An 18,157-nucleotide genomic window follows, 5' to 3' on the forward strand; every position below is an offset into this window, starting at 1 on the left:
CATCATTGCAACAAATGAGGTTTGAGAAATGATGTATAGCAGAGTGGTAGGTGTAGTTCCAAGCTCAAGACAACTTTGTAGAAACACTAATCTATAATGCTCTAATCTACTTGCTTTAAAGTCTTAAGGACAGAAAGCATCTGTCCTTACTTTCTTCTTGATTTGTTTATGATGATTTGGTGATTCACATCTTTTTATTAAGAATTAGTTCCTCCAACTCCAAGGCAAGCTCTTAAACCATAAGACCGCATGACATAGGAGCAGAATTAGGCTATTCAGCTCATTGAGTCTTTGCCGCCACTCCATCATGGCTGATTTATTTTCCTTCTGCCTTCTCCTCGTAACCTTTGATGCCCTTACTTATCAAGAATTTATCAAATTCCATCATTAGCCCTCACTATTCTTTCCCCTGCAACACTTGCAGACAAAAAAACTTCTGAAGTATAGATCTACAAATGATTGAAAATCCACTGAACATTTGCAAAAGGGTGATTATACAAACATGCAAGCAAGCATAAGTTAAACTACTTTAAGAGGAAGATCAGACCCTTTCCTTCTATCATGTTAACAATGCAAGCAATCATTATCGCGTCCAGTTACTTTGATTTAATCTACAAAATCTCTTTGAGCTATCTAACTGTGTACTTACTCCATTGCTCTGCAAATTTTTTTATTGCTCATATTCATTAAATTCCCTTTTGAAATCTGAGTTTGTAAATTCAATTAAAGAAACAATAGAGATGTTGGATGATTACTTGTATTTCCCTCCCTATTCCAGATCATTAAATGATTGAGGACCCAGAACCGATCTCCGTTACATGCCTCTAGCCTGAATATGACACATTTATTCTAACTCCATTTTCTTGGTGATAGCCATTTCTCAATCCACACAAACACACTTCCTCTTATACTTTGGGCTCCATTAGCTAAAGGCATCAGGTCTACAGAGTAAGGTCATAAAGCTTAACCAGGATCCAATGGAATGGAGGAACAGGCCCGCTTCTGTCATTGTAAAATTCCTATGGAATTTGCTTCCACCTCCTCTTCAAGCAGTTCACACCAGTCATAGCTACTCACCGCATAAAAATATCTCGTCCTCCTCCCTTGAAGCTGTTGGAATCAATTGTTTTTTTTATGCTTTAATAAGGTTTTTTGGAAGGTTGCACTAGTAGTTTTTACTAACACAAAATTTGTATTTTTAACAACATGTAGTGTTAGACGCCACCAACTGGTGATGAAATGATATAACAGTAACCTCAGGGTTTATCTGCTTTTCATTCTTCATTGGCTAAGTGTTACATGCTATGTCTGTGTCTTTGCTTATCTCAGGAATATGTTCTTATTTCAGTATAGAAGTATCAGTCTCTGCAAAAATCACCATCCTATTCTTAGTTCTTGTCTTTGTCTTTCCCTGGGGTTCTTTCCTTCAGTTTCATATGCTCTGTGTCTGATACTTTGTTTACACTTGAAATAAATAATCATGAAGCTACAAGTTTTCATTCATTCTAGGACCTCTAAAAGAACCTGTGAAAAATGAGCAGATTTCAGAAAGCTTTTACCAATTAGCTTGAAGTTAGAAACACAAGAGACTCTGCAGATACTGGAAATCCAGAACAACACACACAAAATGCTGGAAGAACTCACCAAGTCAGGCAGTATATTTAGAAGGGAAAAACTGTTGAGGTTTTGGGCTGAGGCCTTCATCAGCGTAAAGTTAGTCATTGTGTCTCAGAGGGAGTGGGATAAGGTGAATAGCAGATCTCTGGCAGAAGTGCACAGGAAATGACAAGAGGCTGGAATGAGGTACAGAAAGTCTAGAAAATGGTGTCCTATTCAGGATTAAAATGCAGTCACAGACATCTAGATAAAAGATGCAGAGAGTGACAAGTAACTTTTTAATGTGGTGAAGGAAAATAATTGACTGGAAGTGACAGAGACAGGGAGTGACAGGTAATGGGAGTGAGATACAGGGAGTGACAAGTACAGGGAGTAATAGGTATTGAGAGAGATAGGTACAGGGAGTGATATGTACTGGCAGTGATGGACAGGGAGAGAAAGTTACTGGCAGTGAGGTACTGGGATAGGTACAGGGAATGAGGCACAAGGACACTCAGGTACTGGGAGTGAAGTACAAGGAGTGACAGGTAAAGGCAGTGGAAGTGACAAGCACTGGGACAGACAGGTGCTGGGGGTGACAGATACAAGAGGGACAGGTACAGGGAGTGACAGGAACTTGGGGTGAGTGGCCAGTACTGAGCATAAGGCACAGGGAATGACAGGTATTGAGAGTGACAGGAATAGGATGTGACAGCCACAGGGAGTGACACATATTTGGTGTGATAGGTACAGGGAGTGACAGGTACTGGGCCTGACTGGTACAGGGAGCGACGTACAGGAACTGGAGGTGTCTATGGACGAAAGTGTGTGGAAGAATCAGGATTATATACCTTTGCTTCGAATGCGTTCTTGTCTCCCAACAAATGTAACGAGGCCAATAATGTCACATTGATCTCCGGGACGAAGATTTGACAATTCCTTCCTGTTCAAATAAACAGGATCCAGTTACAAACTGACCAGTAAGAACTAATAAGGTTGTGTATAAAGAATGCTATGGTTTTACTTTGCACATGTTTCAAACTGGGAGATCTGGATATCGACTCCAGTTTTTGCATTCAGTGGATTATCAACCCTTCACTAGGGAAGGACTGAAGGAAGATTAAAATGAGCCAGGGCTCCAGCTCCAGACTACAGCATGCACTGAATCGTGGTGGATGTTGTTCATGGGGTAGAAGAACAGGATAGTGGTCACCAAGTGCTGGGTTACCACAGGCTCAGACTTGACTCTGATACTTGTACATCGGCCAATTAACCTCCCAAGACATGCTGCTTTGATGCACTCAGGAAAGAGGCTGTGTGAATGGACGGTTGGAGTGTTGCTCCAAACAGTCTGTTTCTGAAACCACCAGCCACGTCTTTGTTATCTTTACTCCAAAAGCCTCCCGGTCAGACTCCCTCAGTACACTCAAGGGATAAAACCTGTTCACCCATCACCAGTGTGCCCTCTGCCTTCCTCTGGATTTTGGATAATGTGCCAAGAATTTTTAAAAATTCCCTCCTCTCAGGCTTGTCCCAGTCTCTCTCTATCTGCAACTTCTTCAAGTCCTACACTCCTATTCTGACTTCTTGATTGTTGCCAGCTTTAATTGTAGTTGTACCTTCGTGCACTAAAGATTAAAGATTAGCTTTGTCACAGGTACATTGAAACATACAGTGAAATGTGCCAATGACACAGGCCTAGGATGTTATAGGGACAGACACCAAGTGTTAACATGCCCACAACTCACTAACCCTAACCTGTACGTCTTTGGAATGTGGGAGGAAACCAGAGCAGCTGAAGGAAGTCCATGCAGTCATGGACAGATTCCTTACAGAGCAGCAGGAATTGAACTCTGATCGGTGATGTTAATGCTATTGTGCCATCCATACTGTACAGATGAAAGGTTATCATCCTGGAATAGTCTCTCCTTTCATGGATGCTGCCTGCTGGTGAGGTTAAATGCAAACTGGACAAATTTCCCTTCCTTCCCCTCCTCCATCCACTGCATCTTTCTATCACCCACACACTCCTCCCCACTGCTCCAATCTACCCTACCCACCACCTCTCTTATTTAGTTCCATTCTGCACCTTCCTCTCCTGGTATGCGGTGGGAGAGTGGGTGCTACTGCACAGAATCAAGAGAGTTATAAACTTAGTCAGCTCATCATGACTAGTCTCCATAGCATCCAGGACATCTTCAATGAGCAATGCCTCAGAAAGGTGGTATCTATCATTAAGAATGCCTTGTTCTGATTGTTACCATCAGGAAGTACAGAAGCCTGAAGGTACACATTCAACAATTCAGGAACAGCTTCTTCCCCTCTGCCATCCGATTTTTAAACGGACAATGAACCCATAAACACTACCTCACAACTTTTTAAAATTTTTGCATACTTATTTATCTATTTTATATATATACTTACTGTAATTTGAGTTATTATTAGGTATTACATTGTACTGCTGCTGCAAAGACAACAAATTTCATGACATATGCTGGTGATATTAAACTTGATTTTGGTTAGATTCCATCATCGGCAGACCCTTTGTTACCTCCACCTCTCACCTTCCAGTCTCTGTCACCATTTCTACTCTCTCCCCCTCCTTCTGCCTGTTATCCCTTTACCTGGATCCAATCACCTGTATTACCTGGCTCTTGCCCATTCCTTCACCTCTTTACCCTTCTTTCTCCCCTCTATTCCTCAGTTCAGATCAAGAGACCCAGCTGTCTGGTTCTTGGCCCTAAACATCGACTGCATGCTTCTCTCCACATATCCTGCCTGACCAACTGGATTCTTCCAGCATTTTGTTCTTTTTGCTGCTGCCTGCTTTTTGTTTTATTTCAGGTTTCCAGTATATGCAATATTTTGCTTTTGAAAAAAAAATTCATTTTTCAATTTTCAACTGACCTCATACCTCATGATTATCCCAGCCCTGAGAGCTCCAGATTTTCACTTCACTTTCCCTGACAACATAGATCCATGTCCACAGATCCCTCAAAGTTGCCACACAAGTTTATCAGGTAATTGGAGGTTGATAGGGAAAAGGAGAATGAGAGGTGACTTGATAAGAGGTGTACAAGATGATAACAGGCACCTTGAATGGATTGTGTTAGAGAACTTTTCACAGGGTAGAAATGACTAATACAAGATGGCATAAATCTCAGATGATTGGAGGAATTTATGGAGGGGATATCGGAGGTATTTTTGGTGAGTGCTTGGAACATTCTGGTGATAAAGGCAGTTAATTAAGAGACTCTTCGATGGGCACAATGATGGAAGGAATATGGACTACGAGAGAGAGAAGGGCTTGACTGATTTTTGAGTAGGTTAAAAGGTCGGCACAATATCACAGCAAAAGTCTGTGCCCCACTGTTCTATATTTTAAGTCATACTTGAGTTGGCTTATGACAAGAACAATTTGGTGTCTGTCTCAACACCTGTTTCTGTCAGTTTTTAGCAATTCTCATTTTATATTCCCATCAGAGTAGAACAGAGAATTTAGGATCAAGGCACATTGTTAGGATAAAGAACAGGGCACGTTAACCACAGACACAGTGGATGCAGTTACTGTTGATGCTTGGCGAAGGTAGCTTGTGAGATAATTTATTTCATTTTTATTAGCGTCAGGAGGGCATGGGTGAGTTGTCTAAGTCCAAGCTTCATCCAAGTTATTTAACTATTTAGATTAAATACTGTAGAAGCTGGAAGACTGCAATAAAGTTTAATAACTCAACCGCAGAAAGAACAAAATGATGGAGGAACTCGGTGGGTCAGGCAGAATCTGTGGAAGGAAATGGACAGTTGCTGTTTAAGGCTGAGACCATTGAATGGACTGAGGGATAGAGGGAATAAAAGCAACTGTAAAAGTAAAGGGAAGAGCTGGAGCAAGAGCTAGCAGGTGATTGGTGGATCTAGGTTGGGGGGGGGGGTAGGTAGCAGGAAAGGGCAGCACGGTAACGTAGCAGTTAGCGTAATGCTATTACATCACCGGTGACCTGGGTTCAATTCTGCTGCTGTCTGTATGGAGTTTGTACATTCTCACCATGAACGTGTGGGTTTCCTCACACATCCCAAAGGCATACGGGTTAGTAGCTTAATTGGTCTACTGGGTGTAACTGTGCGGCACAGGCTCATTGAGCTGAAAGAGCTTATTACCATGTATTAGGGTTAGGCTACTCCTTATGTTAATAAAAATAATCTAACCAGCTACCTTTGCTGAGCATCAATAGTAATTGTATCCTCTGCATCTGTGTTTCCATAGAACCATAGAACATTACAGCACAGAAACTGGCCTTTTGGCCCTTCTTAGCTGTGCCAAACCATTTTTCTGCCTAGTCCCACTGACCTGCACCTGGGCCATATCCCTCCAAACCCCTCTCATCCATATACCTGTCCAAGTTTTTCTTAAGTGTCAAAAGTGAGCCCGCATTCACCACTTCATCTGGCAGCTCATTCCACACTTCCATCACCCTCTGCGTGAAGAAGCCCCCCCCAATGTTCCCTTCAAACTCTTCCCCCTTCACCCTTAACCCATGACCTCTGTTTTTTTTACCTCCCCTGTCCTCAGTGGAAAAAACCTGCTTGCATTCACTCTCTCTATACCCATCATAATTTTATACACCTCTATCAAATCACCCCTCATTCTCCTATGCTCCAGGGAATAAAGTGCTAACCTATTCAACCTTTCTCTGTAACTCAGTTTCTCAAGTCCCGGCAACATCCTTGCAAACCTTCTCTGCACTCTTTCAACCTTATTAATATCCTTCCTGTAATTAGGTGACCAAAACCGCACACAATACTCCAAATTCGGTCTCATCAATGTCTTATACAATCTCACCATTACATTCCAACTCTTATACTCAATACTTTGATTTATAAAGGCCAATGTACCAAAAGCTCTCTTTACAATCCTATCTAATTGTGACGCCACTTTTAGGGGAATTATTTATCAGTACTCCCAGATCCCTCTGTTCTACTGCACTCCTCAGTGTCCTACCATTTACCTTGTATGCTCTACCTTGGTTTGACCTTCCGAAGTGCAAAACCTCACACTTGTCCGCATTAAACTCCATCTGCCATTTTTCAGCCCATTCCTCCAACTGGTCCAAATCCCTCTGCAAGCTTTGAAAACCTTCCACACTGTCCACTACACCTCCAATCTTTGTATCATCAGCAAATTTGCTGATCCAATTTGCTACATTATCATCCAGATCATTGATATAGATGACAAATAACAATGGACCCAGCACTGATCCCTGTGACACACCACTAGTCACAGGCCTCCACTCAGAGTAGCAATCCTCCACTACCACTCTCTGGCTTCTTCCATTGAGCCAATGTCTAATCCAATTTACTACCTCTCCATGTATACCTCGCAACTGAATCTTACTAACCTCCCATGCTGGACCTTGTCAAAGGCCTTACTGAAGTCCATGCCTTCCACTGCCTTCTCTTCATCCACTTTCCTGGTAACTTCCTCGAAAAACTCTAATAGATTAGTTAAACATGACCTTCAACGCATGGCTTTGTCTACCCAAATACTTGTAGATCCTATCTCTCAGTATTCCTTCCAATAATTTACCTACTACCGATGTCAAACTTACCGGCCTATAATTTCCCGGCTTACTTTTTGAGCCTTTTTTAAACAATGAAACTACATGAATTATCCTCCAATTCTCCAGCACCTGACCCGTGGATATCGACATTTCAAATATTTCTGCCAGGGCCCCTGCAATTCCAACACTAGCACCTCCTCCTCTTTAATCTGTATAAGTTCCATGACCTCCCTACTTGTTTGCCTTGTTTCCATAGACTCCATTCAAGTTTCCTCAGTAAATACAGATACAAAAAACCCATTTAATGTCTCTCCCATTTCTTTTGGTTCCATACATAGCCGACCACTCTGATCTTCAAGAGGACCAATTTTATCCCTTACTATCCTTTTGCTCTTAATATACCTCTAGAAGCTCTTAGGATTATCCTTCACCCTGACTGCCAAAGCAACCTCATGTCTTCTTTTAGCCCTCCTGATTTCTTTCTTAAGTATTTTCTTACTCTTTTTATACTCCTCAAGCATCTTATTTCCTCCCTGTTGCCTATACATCTCTCTCTTCTTCTTCATCAGAGTTCCAATATCCCTCGAGAACCAAGGTTCCTCATTCTTTTTCATTTTGCCTTTAATCTTGACCAGAACATACAAACTCTGCACTCTCAAAATTTCTCCTTTGAAGGCCTCCCACTTACCTATCACATCCCTGCCAGAGAACAACCTATCCCAACCTACGCTTTTTAAATCCTTTCTCATTTCTTTGAATTTGGCCTTTTTCCAGTTTATAACTTCAACCCAGACAGACAGACATACTTTATTGATCCCGGGGGAAATTGGGTTTTGTTACAGCCACACCAACCAAGAATAGTTAAGAAATATAGCGATATAAAACCATAAATAATTAAATAATAAGTTAATCATGCCAAGTGGAAATAAGTCCAGGACCAGCCTATTGGCTCAAGGTGTCTAACACTCCGAGGGAGGAGTTGTAAAGTTTGATGGCCACAGGTAGGAATGACTTCCTATGTATGACGCTCAGTGTTACATCTCGGTGGAATGAGTCTCTGGCTGAATGTATTCCTGTGCCTAACCAGTACATTATGGAGTGGATAGGAGTCATTGTCCAAGATGGCATGCAACTTGGACAGCATCCTCTTTTCAGACACCACCGTCTGAGACCCGAGGACCAGATCTATTTTTATCCATGATCAAGTTGAAACTAATGACGTTATGATCACTGGAACAAAAGTGTTCCCCTACATACACGTCTGTCACCTACCCTAACTCATTTCCTAATAAGAGATCTAAATATTGCATCCTCCCTAGTTGATATATCTATATATTGATTTAGAAAACTTTCCTGAACATATTTCACAAACTAACCCATCTAGACCTTTAACAGTACGGGAGTCCTACAATCACAACTTTCTGTCTCCTGCAGTTATCTGTTATCTCTCTGCAGATTTGCTCCTCCAATTCTCGCTATTGGGTGGTCTATAATACAACTCTATTAATGTGGTCATACCTTTCCTGTTTCTCAACTCCACCCATATGGCCTCAGTAGACAAGCCCTCTAATCTGCCCTGCCAGAGCACCGCTGTAATATTTTCCCTGACTAGCAAAGCCACCCCCCCCACCCTTCATCCCCCTGCCTCTATCACATTTGAAACATTGGAAACCCTGGAACATTGAGCTGCCAGTCCTGCCCCTCCTGTAGCCAAGTTTCAGTAATGGTTATGATGTCATAATTCCACGTGTCAATCCAGGCCCTCAGCTATTCTGCCTTTCCCACAATACTCCTCGCATTGAAATATACACACCTCAGAAGATTATTACCACCACACACAACCTTACTATTTGTGCCTTTGAATGAACTATACTAACATCATTTATTTTTACCCCCGATCCACTATCTACTCTAGCACTCTGGTTACCATCCCCCTGCAAATCTAGTTTAAACCCTCCCCAATAACACTAGCAAACCTCCCTGCAATAATATTGGTCCCCTTGTAGTTCAGGTGTAACCTGTCTCTCTTGTACAGGTCCCACCTGCCTCAGAAGAGGTCCCAATGATCTAGAAATCTGAAATCCTGCCCCCTACACCAGTTTCTCAGCCATGTGTTCATCTGCCAGAGTATCCTACTCCTACCTCTCACCCTCACTGGCAAGTGGCAAAGGCAGCAATCCGGAGATTACTACCCTTATGTTTCATATGTCTTTATGACACAGGAGGCCAGTTTGGCCCACCCAGTCTATGTTGGCTCACAGTGTAAACTTATACCCCTATAACTAACTCTTCCATCAACTGCCCCACAGATACAACCACATACCCACACACTGGTGGCATTTCACAGCGGCCAATTAACCCCTAATCTGCCTGGAAACTGGAGCACTCGGAGGAAACCCCTATGGTTGCTGTTAGGGTGTATTCTGGAGTTATGAACTATAGCAAATATCAACTTCAACAACAATTCAAATCTGAATGTCAATTGTAGATTGGGTTGAAAACAATGTTGTTCCCTGCAGCTGCAGACCTGGGTCGATTGCAAAACAGGAAACACTCATTCTGGGTGTCTGGAGGGTGGGTGTGTAGATGTCGGTGTTTGAAAACTATATGTAATTCAAAGGAAGCAACGTAGATACATTGTAACTATAGAATTGTCCTGCTGTTACCTTTGATCTTTAGCATATGTCATGTAATATTGTGTCTGGAGGCCTCTTCTTCCTAAAGTGTCTCCATTATGATGCCTGTTGGCTGATAAAAAGACTTCTATATTTACCAGCTTCAGTGTCTCTCTGGTGATTTGGTTCAGAGACAACACAGTTGCATCCACGCACACACACATGCACACTCACACACCCACCCACCCACCAACCAAGGTCAAGGTCAGGACTGAACCAGGTCTCTGGTCTCTGGAGCTAAAAGACAGCAGCTGAACAAGCTACCGGCCATTTGATCATGACTAGGATTTCACCATACCCCTTGCTATCCCAATCCTGTCTGAAAACTGGAGGGTGGCTATAGCAATCCCTTCAGCGACTTCCCAGCACATTGTGAAATGGAAACTGGGGGCATTACACATATCGCATTAAAGCTGCATCAGTGAATGGTTTAATTGAATCCTGTAGGTTTATCGAACAAGATCAAAATGCTTGTCAGTTGTTGGAAACTGGGGAAGGACGATGTGCATACAGAAGAGAAGAAGGGGGAGCTACCTGGTGGCAAAGGAGTACTGCAGTGGTGGTAACTGCCACTCTTCACTCACAGACCCGGCACTGACCACGGTGATTTCAGCTGCCGGATTCCTTGGGTTTAAATTCAACTCTGCAAAGTATAATGGTTAAAAAGCAAAGATCAAAATGCAATACAATATATGCCGTTCTTTTCATCCCTTTTTAAAACAAAACAGAAATATAAACTATAAACACAAGAGATTCTGCAGAGGCTGGAAATCCAGAGCAATACACACAAAATGATGGAGGAACTCAGCAGGCTAGGCAGCATCTATGGAATGAATAAAAGATGATATTTTGGGTTGACTGTAAAGTATAAGCTATCCCTTCTGAAGGCAGAAAAGCAAAATACTAGATTCTAGAACCTACATTGCAAAGGAACTGGTGCAAATACTTGGCAGCACCTATGATCTGAGAAACATTTGCGTTAATTCTCTTTTAACAAATGCTAACTGACTGACTGGTCAGCTATTTTATGGTTTTATCCCCCATGAATAGAAGGGAGAAAGCCAACAATAAGGATACTCTTTAAGCAAAACAGGATAAAAATATAACTGGACCAGAGATGATGTGATTGGGTGGTGATTTTAATGTTGCATACACTTTATTAAAACATTATCAGAGATCCTAACCACCCAGGCCATGCTCTTTTCTCACTGTTGCCATCAGGTAGAAGGTTCAAGTGCCTCAGGACTCACATCACCAGGTTCAAGAACAGTTACACCCCTCAACCATCAGGCTCTTGAACAAAAGGCGATAACTACACTAATTTATCTTTTATCTTGTTATTTATTATCTGCATTTACACTGTTTGTTTCGTTACTGTTCTATAGAAAAAGTGCCTGCAACTAAAGAATCTCAGGGCTGTATGTGGTGATATGTATGTACTCTGGTAATAAACTTTCCTTTGAACTTTGAACATTACTATTTAAGATTAAGAGTCAATGGGTGGTTACAGCATGGAAAGGAACAATTGAATTAGTACAACTTTGTATTAGTAATCCAGTGATTCCTGCCCTCTCCTTCTTTCCCCACAGCCTTGATAGTCTCATTTCAATATTATAACATTGTTCAATTCTGAATGCCTGCAAGAAAATGAATCTCAGGGTAGTATATGCTGATATATATGTAATCTGATAATAAATTTACTTTGAACTTTAAATAATGAGATCTATTCCGATCATTAACCCTGATTGCAGATCGTTATCACTTATTGAGGGAAAAAAAGACTTCCCTTCATATCTCTTTCGGCACTTGGTTCTTGATCCCTCTAACATAGAAACTAGCTCAGGGATCCTACCACCAAACATATCTTTATCTCCCCACTTCTCCGCCTTCCGCAGGGATCGCTCTCTCCATGATTCCCTTGTCACTTGTCTCTCCCTCCCGGCACTCATTCCTGCCAGTGACCAAAGTGACACACCTGACCATTCACCTCTTCCCTCACGCCCATTTAGGGCTCCAAACAGTCCTTCCAGGTGAGGCAACACTTGACCTGTGAATCTGCTGGGATTGTCTATTTTGTCCAGTGCAGCCCCCTTTACATTGGTAAGACCCATTGTAAACTGGGGGACCCCTTTGTTGAGCACCTCCATTCCATCCGCCAAAAGTGGAAATTCCTGGTAGCCAAGCTTTTTAATTCTGATTCCCGTTTTGACATATTGACCCATGGCTTCTTATTGTGCCAAGATGAAGCCATCTTCAGAGTAGACGAGCAACACTTTACATTCTGTTTGGGTAGCCTCCAACCTGATGGCTCCTTCCAGTAAATAAATTTCCCCCAGCCCCTTCCTCCATTCCCCACTCTGACCTTTACCTCTTCTTACCTGCCTATTATCTCCCCATGGGTCCCCTCCTCCTTTCCTTTCTCCTATGGCCCATTCTCCTTTCCTTCCAGATACCTTCCTCTCTGCCCCTTGACCATTCCCACTCATCCAGCTTCACCGATCACCTCCTAGCTGTCCTCCTTCCCCTCACGCCACCTTTTTATTCTGGTGTCTTCCCCTTCCTTCTCAGTCCTGATTAAGGGTGTCAGCCCAAAGCGTCAACTGCTTATTCATTTCCATGGATGCTGCCTGACCTGCTGAGTTCCTCCAGCAAACGTGTGTGTTGCTTCCCTCCATCTATTCTGTGTATATCTTTCCTGATTTTACAGAACGCTTTTCAACCTCCTTTGTTGAAAGAACTCCAACCTTTATGCTCTCCATATAACTAAGGCCTTTAATCTTGGAATCATAATGGTAAATATATTCTGCGTCCTCACCAATGTCTTCATATCTCTCTTGAAGTACAATACCCAGAACTGGACAAAATACTCCAGTTATGGCTGAACCAGTATTCTCTTAAGATTCAGCATTGTGCTCTCTGCCTCCATTTATAAATCAAATATTTATTTTTTAATCACTTTCTCAGCCTACCCTAATGAACAATGGAAATATAATCTACAATCCTTCTGTTCTTGTAGCTCCTCTAGAAGAGTGTGCTCTTGTTTATACCACCACAATTATTATACTATTTAGGATACCAACAAGGAAAATATGTAAAAACTGAATTATGACTCCAGACAGAGAGTGTACAAATACAAGCAGATTGACATAAATAGCTTCACCAAGGGCATCACCTGCTGGGTGAAACTTCAACAAACCATCAACTGGACAAAAGAGGTTCGTTGGCCAATCTTTCAAAGGACAACAGAGATGTTCTCCCAAGGGTGCAAGCCAACACCATTCAAATATCTTGTCAGATTTGCTACGTATACTTTTAACCATATTACCACAGTTCAAAACTAACTCCTGAAGAGGTGAAATGTGGTCAGCAATTAAAAATCCATTTCTTATGTAACTACAGAAATTTATCAATGAAATTGTATCTATTTTTGGACTGTAGGAGCCAGATATCAATTATCTGTCTGTATTGTATATTGTGGCATGTTTATTATGGTAATCTGTCATCTGGGTTGGGGTGTGGTTGCAGTAAACGAGTATAGTTATGTATTCATGCTTTGTTTTAGTTAGTTGTTAGCCCGAGGAAGTGAGCCGCAGGGAATGGTATTTGTTTGTCGACCATGTGAATATGCTAACTGCTAATTGGAATATGAAGAAAAAGAATTTCAGGATGCACCTTATGTACATTTCTCTGACATTAAAAGTACCTGTCGAAACTTATTGAATTTAGCTTGGCCACTAATTTTGCTTAGTATTGCTAAAGTTATATTGCTAATTAGACTGCTTAGTTACACTGATATGAACACTTAAGAAATCTAAATTGCTAACTTAGTTTCATTAATTTATTATCACTACAAGATTTATTTTTATTTATTGAGATACCACATGGAACAAGCCTTTCCAGCCTTTGAGCCGCACTGCCCAGCAACTGATGATTTAACCCCAGCTTAATCACAGGACAATTTACAATGACCAACTAACCTACCAACCTGTATGTCTTTGGGTTGTGGGAAGAAACCAGGGCACCAGAGGAAACCCACACAGTCATGGGGAGAATGTACAAATTCCTTGCAGGCAGCAGCAGCGGGAATTAAACCCGGGTCACCTGCACTGTAAAGCGTTGTGCTAACCACTACGCCATTGTGTTGCCCTTGTTCATCTTTGCTTATTTCATAATAAAGGATTGAACATACCTTTCTTGATTTGGAAATTCATTTTGGATTTGGAAGCTCGTCATACAGTGCTATTTACCATGGCTTAGCCTCTCAGCAGTTCTGGTCTGTTTTCAAATAACCACTACAGAAATTATAATTTAAAAAACTGCCAAAATGATAGTAGAAAGGGCAGATGTACAACTTTTAATCTATCTACAGTAATTATTGTTTAGCTTACTCACTAGTTTCTTGCTCATATGAGCATTATAGAAGTATCATGAGCAAAGCAAATTCACATCACAAGCTACATGAGGGTAAACGCAAGCAGGCTTGGGTGGGACTACAACTAGAGGTCATGTGCTAAGGGTGAAAGGTGAAAGTTTAAGAGGAACATGAGGGGAAACTTCTTGACTCACAGGATCATGAGAGTGTGGAATGATCTGGCAGCACAAGTGGTGTATGTGAGCTCGATTTCAAACTTTAAGAGAAGTTTGGATAGGTACGTAGATGGGAGGGGCATGGAGGGCTACGGTTCTGGTTCAGGTCAATGGATATAGGCAGTTTAAATGGTTTGGCACTGACTAGATGGACCGAATGGCCATTTTCTGTGCTATACACTCTGTTTCTATGACTCCACACTCATGTTTTCCTATACACTCTGTGTACACTCTATAGCACACTCATGTGCTATACACTGTTTCTATGACTCTACACTCATGTTTTCCTATACACTCTGTGTACACTCTATAGCACACATGTGCTATACACTGTTTCTATGACTCTACACTCATGTTTTTCTATACACTCTGTGTACACTCTATCGCACACTCATGTGCTATACACTCTGTTTCTATGACTCTACACTCATGTTTTCCTATACACTCTGTGTACACTCTATAGCACACTCATGTGCTATACACTCTGTTTCTATGACTCTACACTCATGTTTTCCAATTGAGAACACTCCATGGCAGCATCCTGACTGCAGTGACAATATATAATGGATTAGAATCAAATCAAGTCTAAATTAGTATCAGTAGCATTTAATCTGATAGCCAGGATGAGTTTGACACACTCTGGTTGAGTTTCAAGCCCAAGAAATGCAACTTAATGGTACAAATTTTCCAAGATTTAGGACTAAGTACCATTCTCAACTTGAATGTTCACAAAGATGGCAGAAACAAAGGATTAAACCATAATTATGAGCATTTTTGCACATTTTTTGAGGAGAGCACTGAGGCAAAATTATTGGAGAAATAATATCCAGAGTGGGCTCTCTCTGATAGGATACTGAGGAAGATAATCCTTCCCCAGGAGTGCGTGAAGGGACCGTGCAGGTGTTCCCAACCTGGGGTCCACTGTTACTGGTATTGGTCCATGATAAAAAAAAAGTGGGAACCCCTGATACAGGGAACTTAACTCTGTATTGAACATATGTTGTCTCTGTATTTGTGCAGGGGGAGCTTTAGAATCACAGCACATAATAGGTCCTCAGCACATCTGATCAGTGCTGGGCTGCCTTTCTGCATAGACTCATGTACTGGAACCCGGACCTTAGATCCCTCCCCCCATGATCCTCTCATCAATGTACCTATCCAACCTTCTCTTAAACTGAACCCACATCTCCCACTTCCACTGGCAATTCGTTCCACACTCGCTCCACCTTCTGAGTGAAGAACTCCCTCAGATTCCCTTTAAGAATTTCACCTTTCACCCTAAACCTATGATTTCCTGTTCTTGTTTCACCCTCCCTGAAGGGAGAGCACCTGCATGCACTCACCCAATCCATACCTAAAAGGAAAAACAGCGTACAAATCCTAACAGCGGTGCCTTACTGCATCATTACGGTACCTAGGGCTGGTTCCTTTGAAGCTCCGGGGTCTAGCCCCATCCGTGTTGCATAACTTTTCTTCACAACATAGTTGTGCAGTTGGATTACCATCCCTGGTTCCAGATATCTGTACCAATCCATGCACAGGGAGTTCCACAACACTAATGTGACTAAGCCTGATTTATCGGCTGCTAGGAATTTGGCCTGTGGGAAGAAATCACAAACAAAATTAGAACATAAAACAGTACAGTACAGTACAGCACAGGCCCTTTGGCCCACAATGTCATGCTGATCTGCTAACCTACTCTACAATCAATTTAACCCAGGGGTTCCCAACCTAGGGTCCATGGACCCCTTGGTTTAAGGTAAGGGGCCATGACAAAAAAATGGTTGGGAACTTCTGAACCCTTTCCTCCCACATAACCCTCCAGTTTTCTTTCATCCATTTATCTAAAGGTTTCTAAAACGTCCTTAATGTACTGGCCTCTACCAACCACCCCTAGAGGCACATTCCATGATCTCAAAAGAATGCTGTTCAAGTTTAAGATATTGCAGGGAAATCTGATGACTTCAGATTATAATCCCCCTGCCCTTCTCTCTTAAGAGCTTCAGTTATGAATTCTGGCTCAGTTTCATCAAATAATTGCCCCCAAGGAACAACAGAAGGAAAATAGGAATTATACTGTAATCTATAAAGTGGTGAATCTCACATCAGTGGTAGGGAAGATGCTACAGAGGATCCATGGGGATAGGATGTATGAGCATTTGAAAAGCCATGGCCTAATTACAGACAATCAGCATAGCTTTATTTGGGGCAATCTAGTCTTACTAACTAGGTGGAATTTTTTGAGGAGGTGACGAAGATAATTGATGAAGGTAGAACTGTGTCTGCATGGATTTAAGTAAGGTGTTTGACAAGGCCCTTCCTGGGAGGCTCATCCAGAAGATTCCAGAAGGAATCCAAGGTAACTTGGTCATTTGGATTCAGAATTAGATTGCCCCATAGAACACAGAGAGTCGTGACTGATTGAACCTATTCTGGTTAGAAGTCTGTGACCACTGGGGTACCGCAGAGAACATGGCTGGGATCTCTGCTGCTTGTGATATATAAATAACCTGGATGAAAACGTGGATGCGCAGTAATTATGCTTGCAGACAAAACAAGGATTTGCATCAGCACAGCTGACTGGCAAAGATTCAGTGGGATATAGATCAGATATGGGTAGAAAAACAGCAGATGGAGTTTAACCTGGTCAACAGTGTAGTGTATAGGATCCTAGGGTCTGAGTTCTTAGCTACACAGGTTGATAGGGTGGTTAAGGAGGCATATGGTATGCTTGTCTGTATTGGCCAAGGACTTAAGAAGTTACGCTGCAGCTTTATATAACCAGTTAGGCCACAGGTGGAGTATTGCATTCACTTTGATCACCTCTCTATAGAAAGGATGTGGATGGGAGGGAGGATGCTGTCCGGTTTAGAGGGCACGTGCTATATGGAGAGATTGGACAAACATGGGTTGTTTTTTCTGGAGTGATAGAGGCTGGGGGGGAGCTCTGATAGAGGTTTCTAATATTATGAGAGGCATAGATAGAGATCCTGTGGCGACCCACTTCCTAGCACACTCGAACCAGCTCATAAATAGCCAGCGCGCCGGCACAAAGGCCAGTCCCAAAAGGGCGCCAGATCTGCTTCACCAACAAAGGGAAAAGCCTGCGCGGGATTGTGAGTACGTGCCCCTACAGCATCCGCGCCCGGGGAGGGCGGGATCAGGGAGGCTTTAAAGCAAGGCTGTGAATATCTAAAACTAGATGGCATGCAATTTAAGATGAAAAGGGGTAAAAATTCAAAGGAGATTAGCGGGGCAAGTTGTTTTTCACAGAAAGAATGGTGGGTGCCTGGATTGGGCTTACTGGGGTGGTATAAGACACAGGCATTTAGATAGGCACATAAATGTGCAGACAATGGAAGGCTATGGATAGTGTCTAAGCAGATGAGATTAGTTTCATGGGCACTTGACTACTAATTTATTTAGCTTGGCACAATATTGTGGGCCAAAGGGCCTGTTCTGTGCTGCACTGTTCTAATATGCACTGGGCACTGTTGATGTCTTAAAGTACATAGAAGGCAATGGGGTCTCTGCTGAACTAGAATGCTGAGCCAGAGAGAAGGCCATTAGTGACTGAAAGATCACAATGAATTGGATTTTATAGGGCAATATCAAACTGTGGGTAAAGGCACTAGTCGAAGAGTCAAGCCCAGAAGTAGGCAAAGAACAAATATCAAATAGTTGTTAAAGATGCAAAACACAGCAACTGTGACACTGAGTCACAATTAATACAAGGATGTCCCT

General features: G+C 42.1%; 1 protein-coding gene across 2 annotated transcripts in view; it reads right to left on the bottom strand.

The window, feature by feature from the left end:
* Window positions 1-18,157, bottom strand: part of LOC132397011 (RPA-related protein RADX-like) — a 108,176-nt gene that overhangs the window by 68,833 nt on the left and 21,186 nt on the right. For both annotated transcript variants that reach the window (XM_059975225.1, XM_059975224.1), the window contains exons 3-5: window positions 15,828-16,011; window positions 10,361-10,469; window positions 2,448-2,539 (exon numbers count right to left, since the gene is read on the bottom strand). In XM_059975225.1, coding sequence (XP_059831208.1) covers window positions 2,448-2,539; window positions 10,361-10,469; window positions 15,828-16,011 — 385 coding nt within the window. The remainder of the gene's footprint in view (window positions 1-2,447; window positions 2,540-10,360; window positions 10,470-15,827; window positions 16,012-18,157) is intronic.

Source organism: Hypanus sabinus, chromosome 7 (genome assembly GCF_030144855.1).
Source record: "Hypanus sabinus isolate sHypSab1 chromosome 7, sHypSab1.hap1, whole genome shotgun sequence".
Classification (NCBI taxonomy): Eukaryota; Metazoa; Chordata; class Chondrichthyes; order Myliobatiformes; family Dasyatidae; genus Hypanus; species Hypanus sabinus.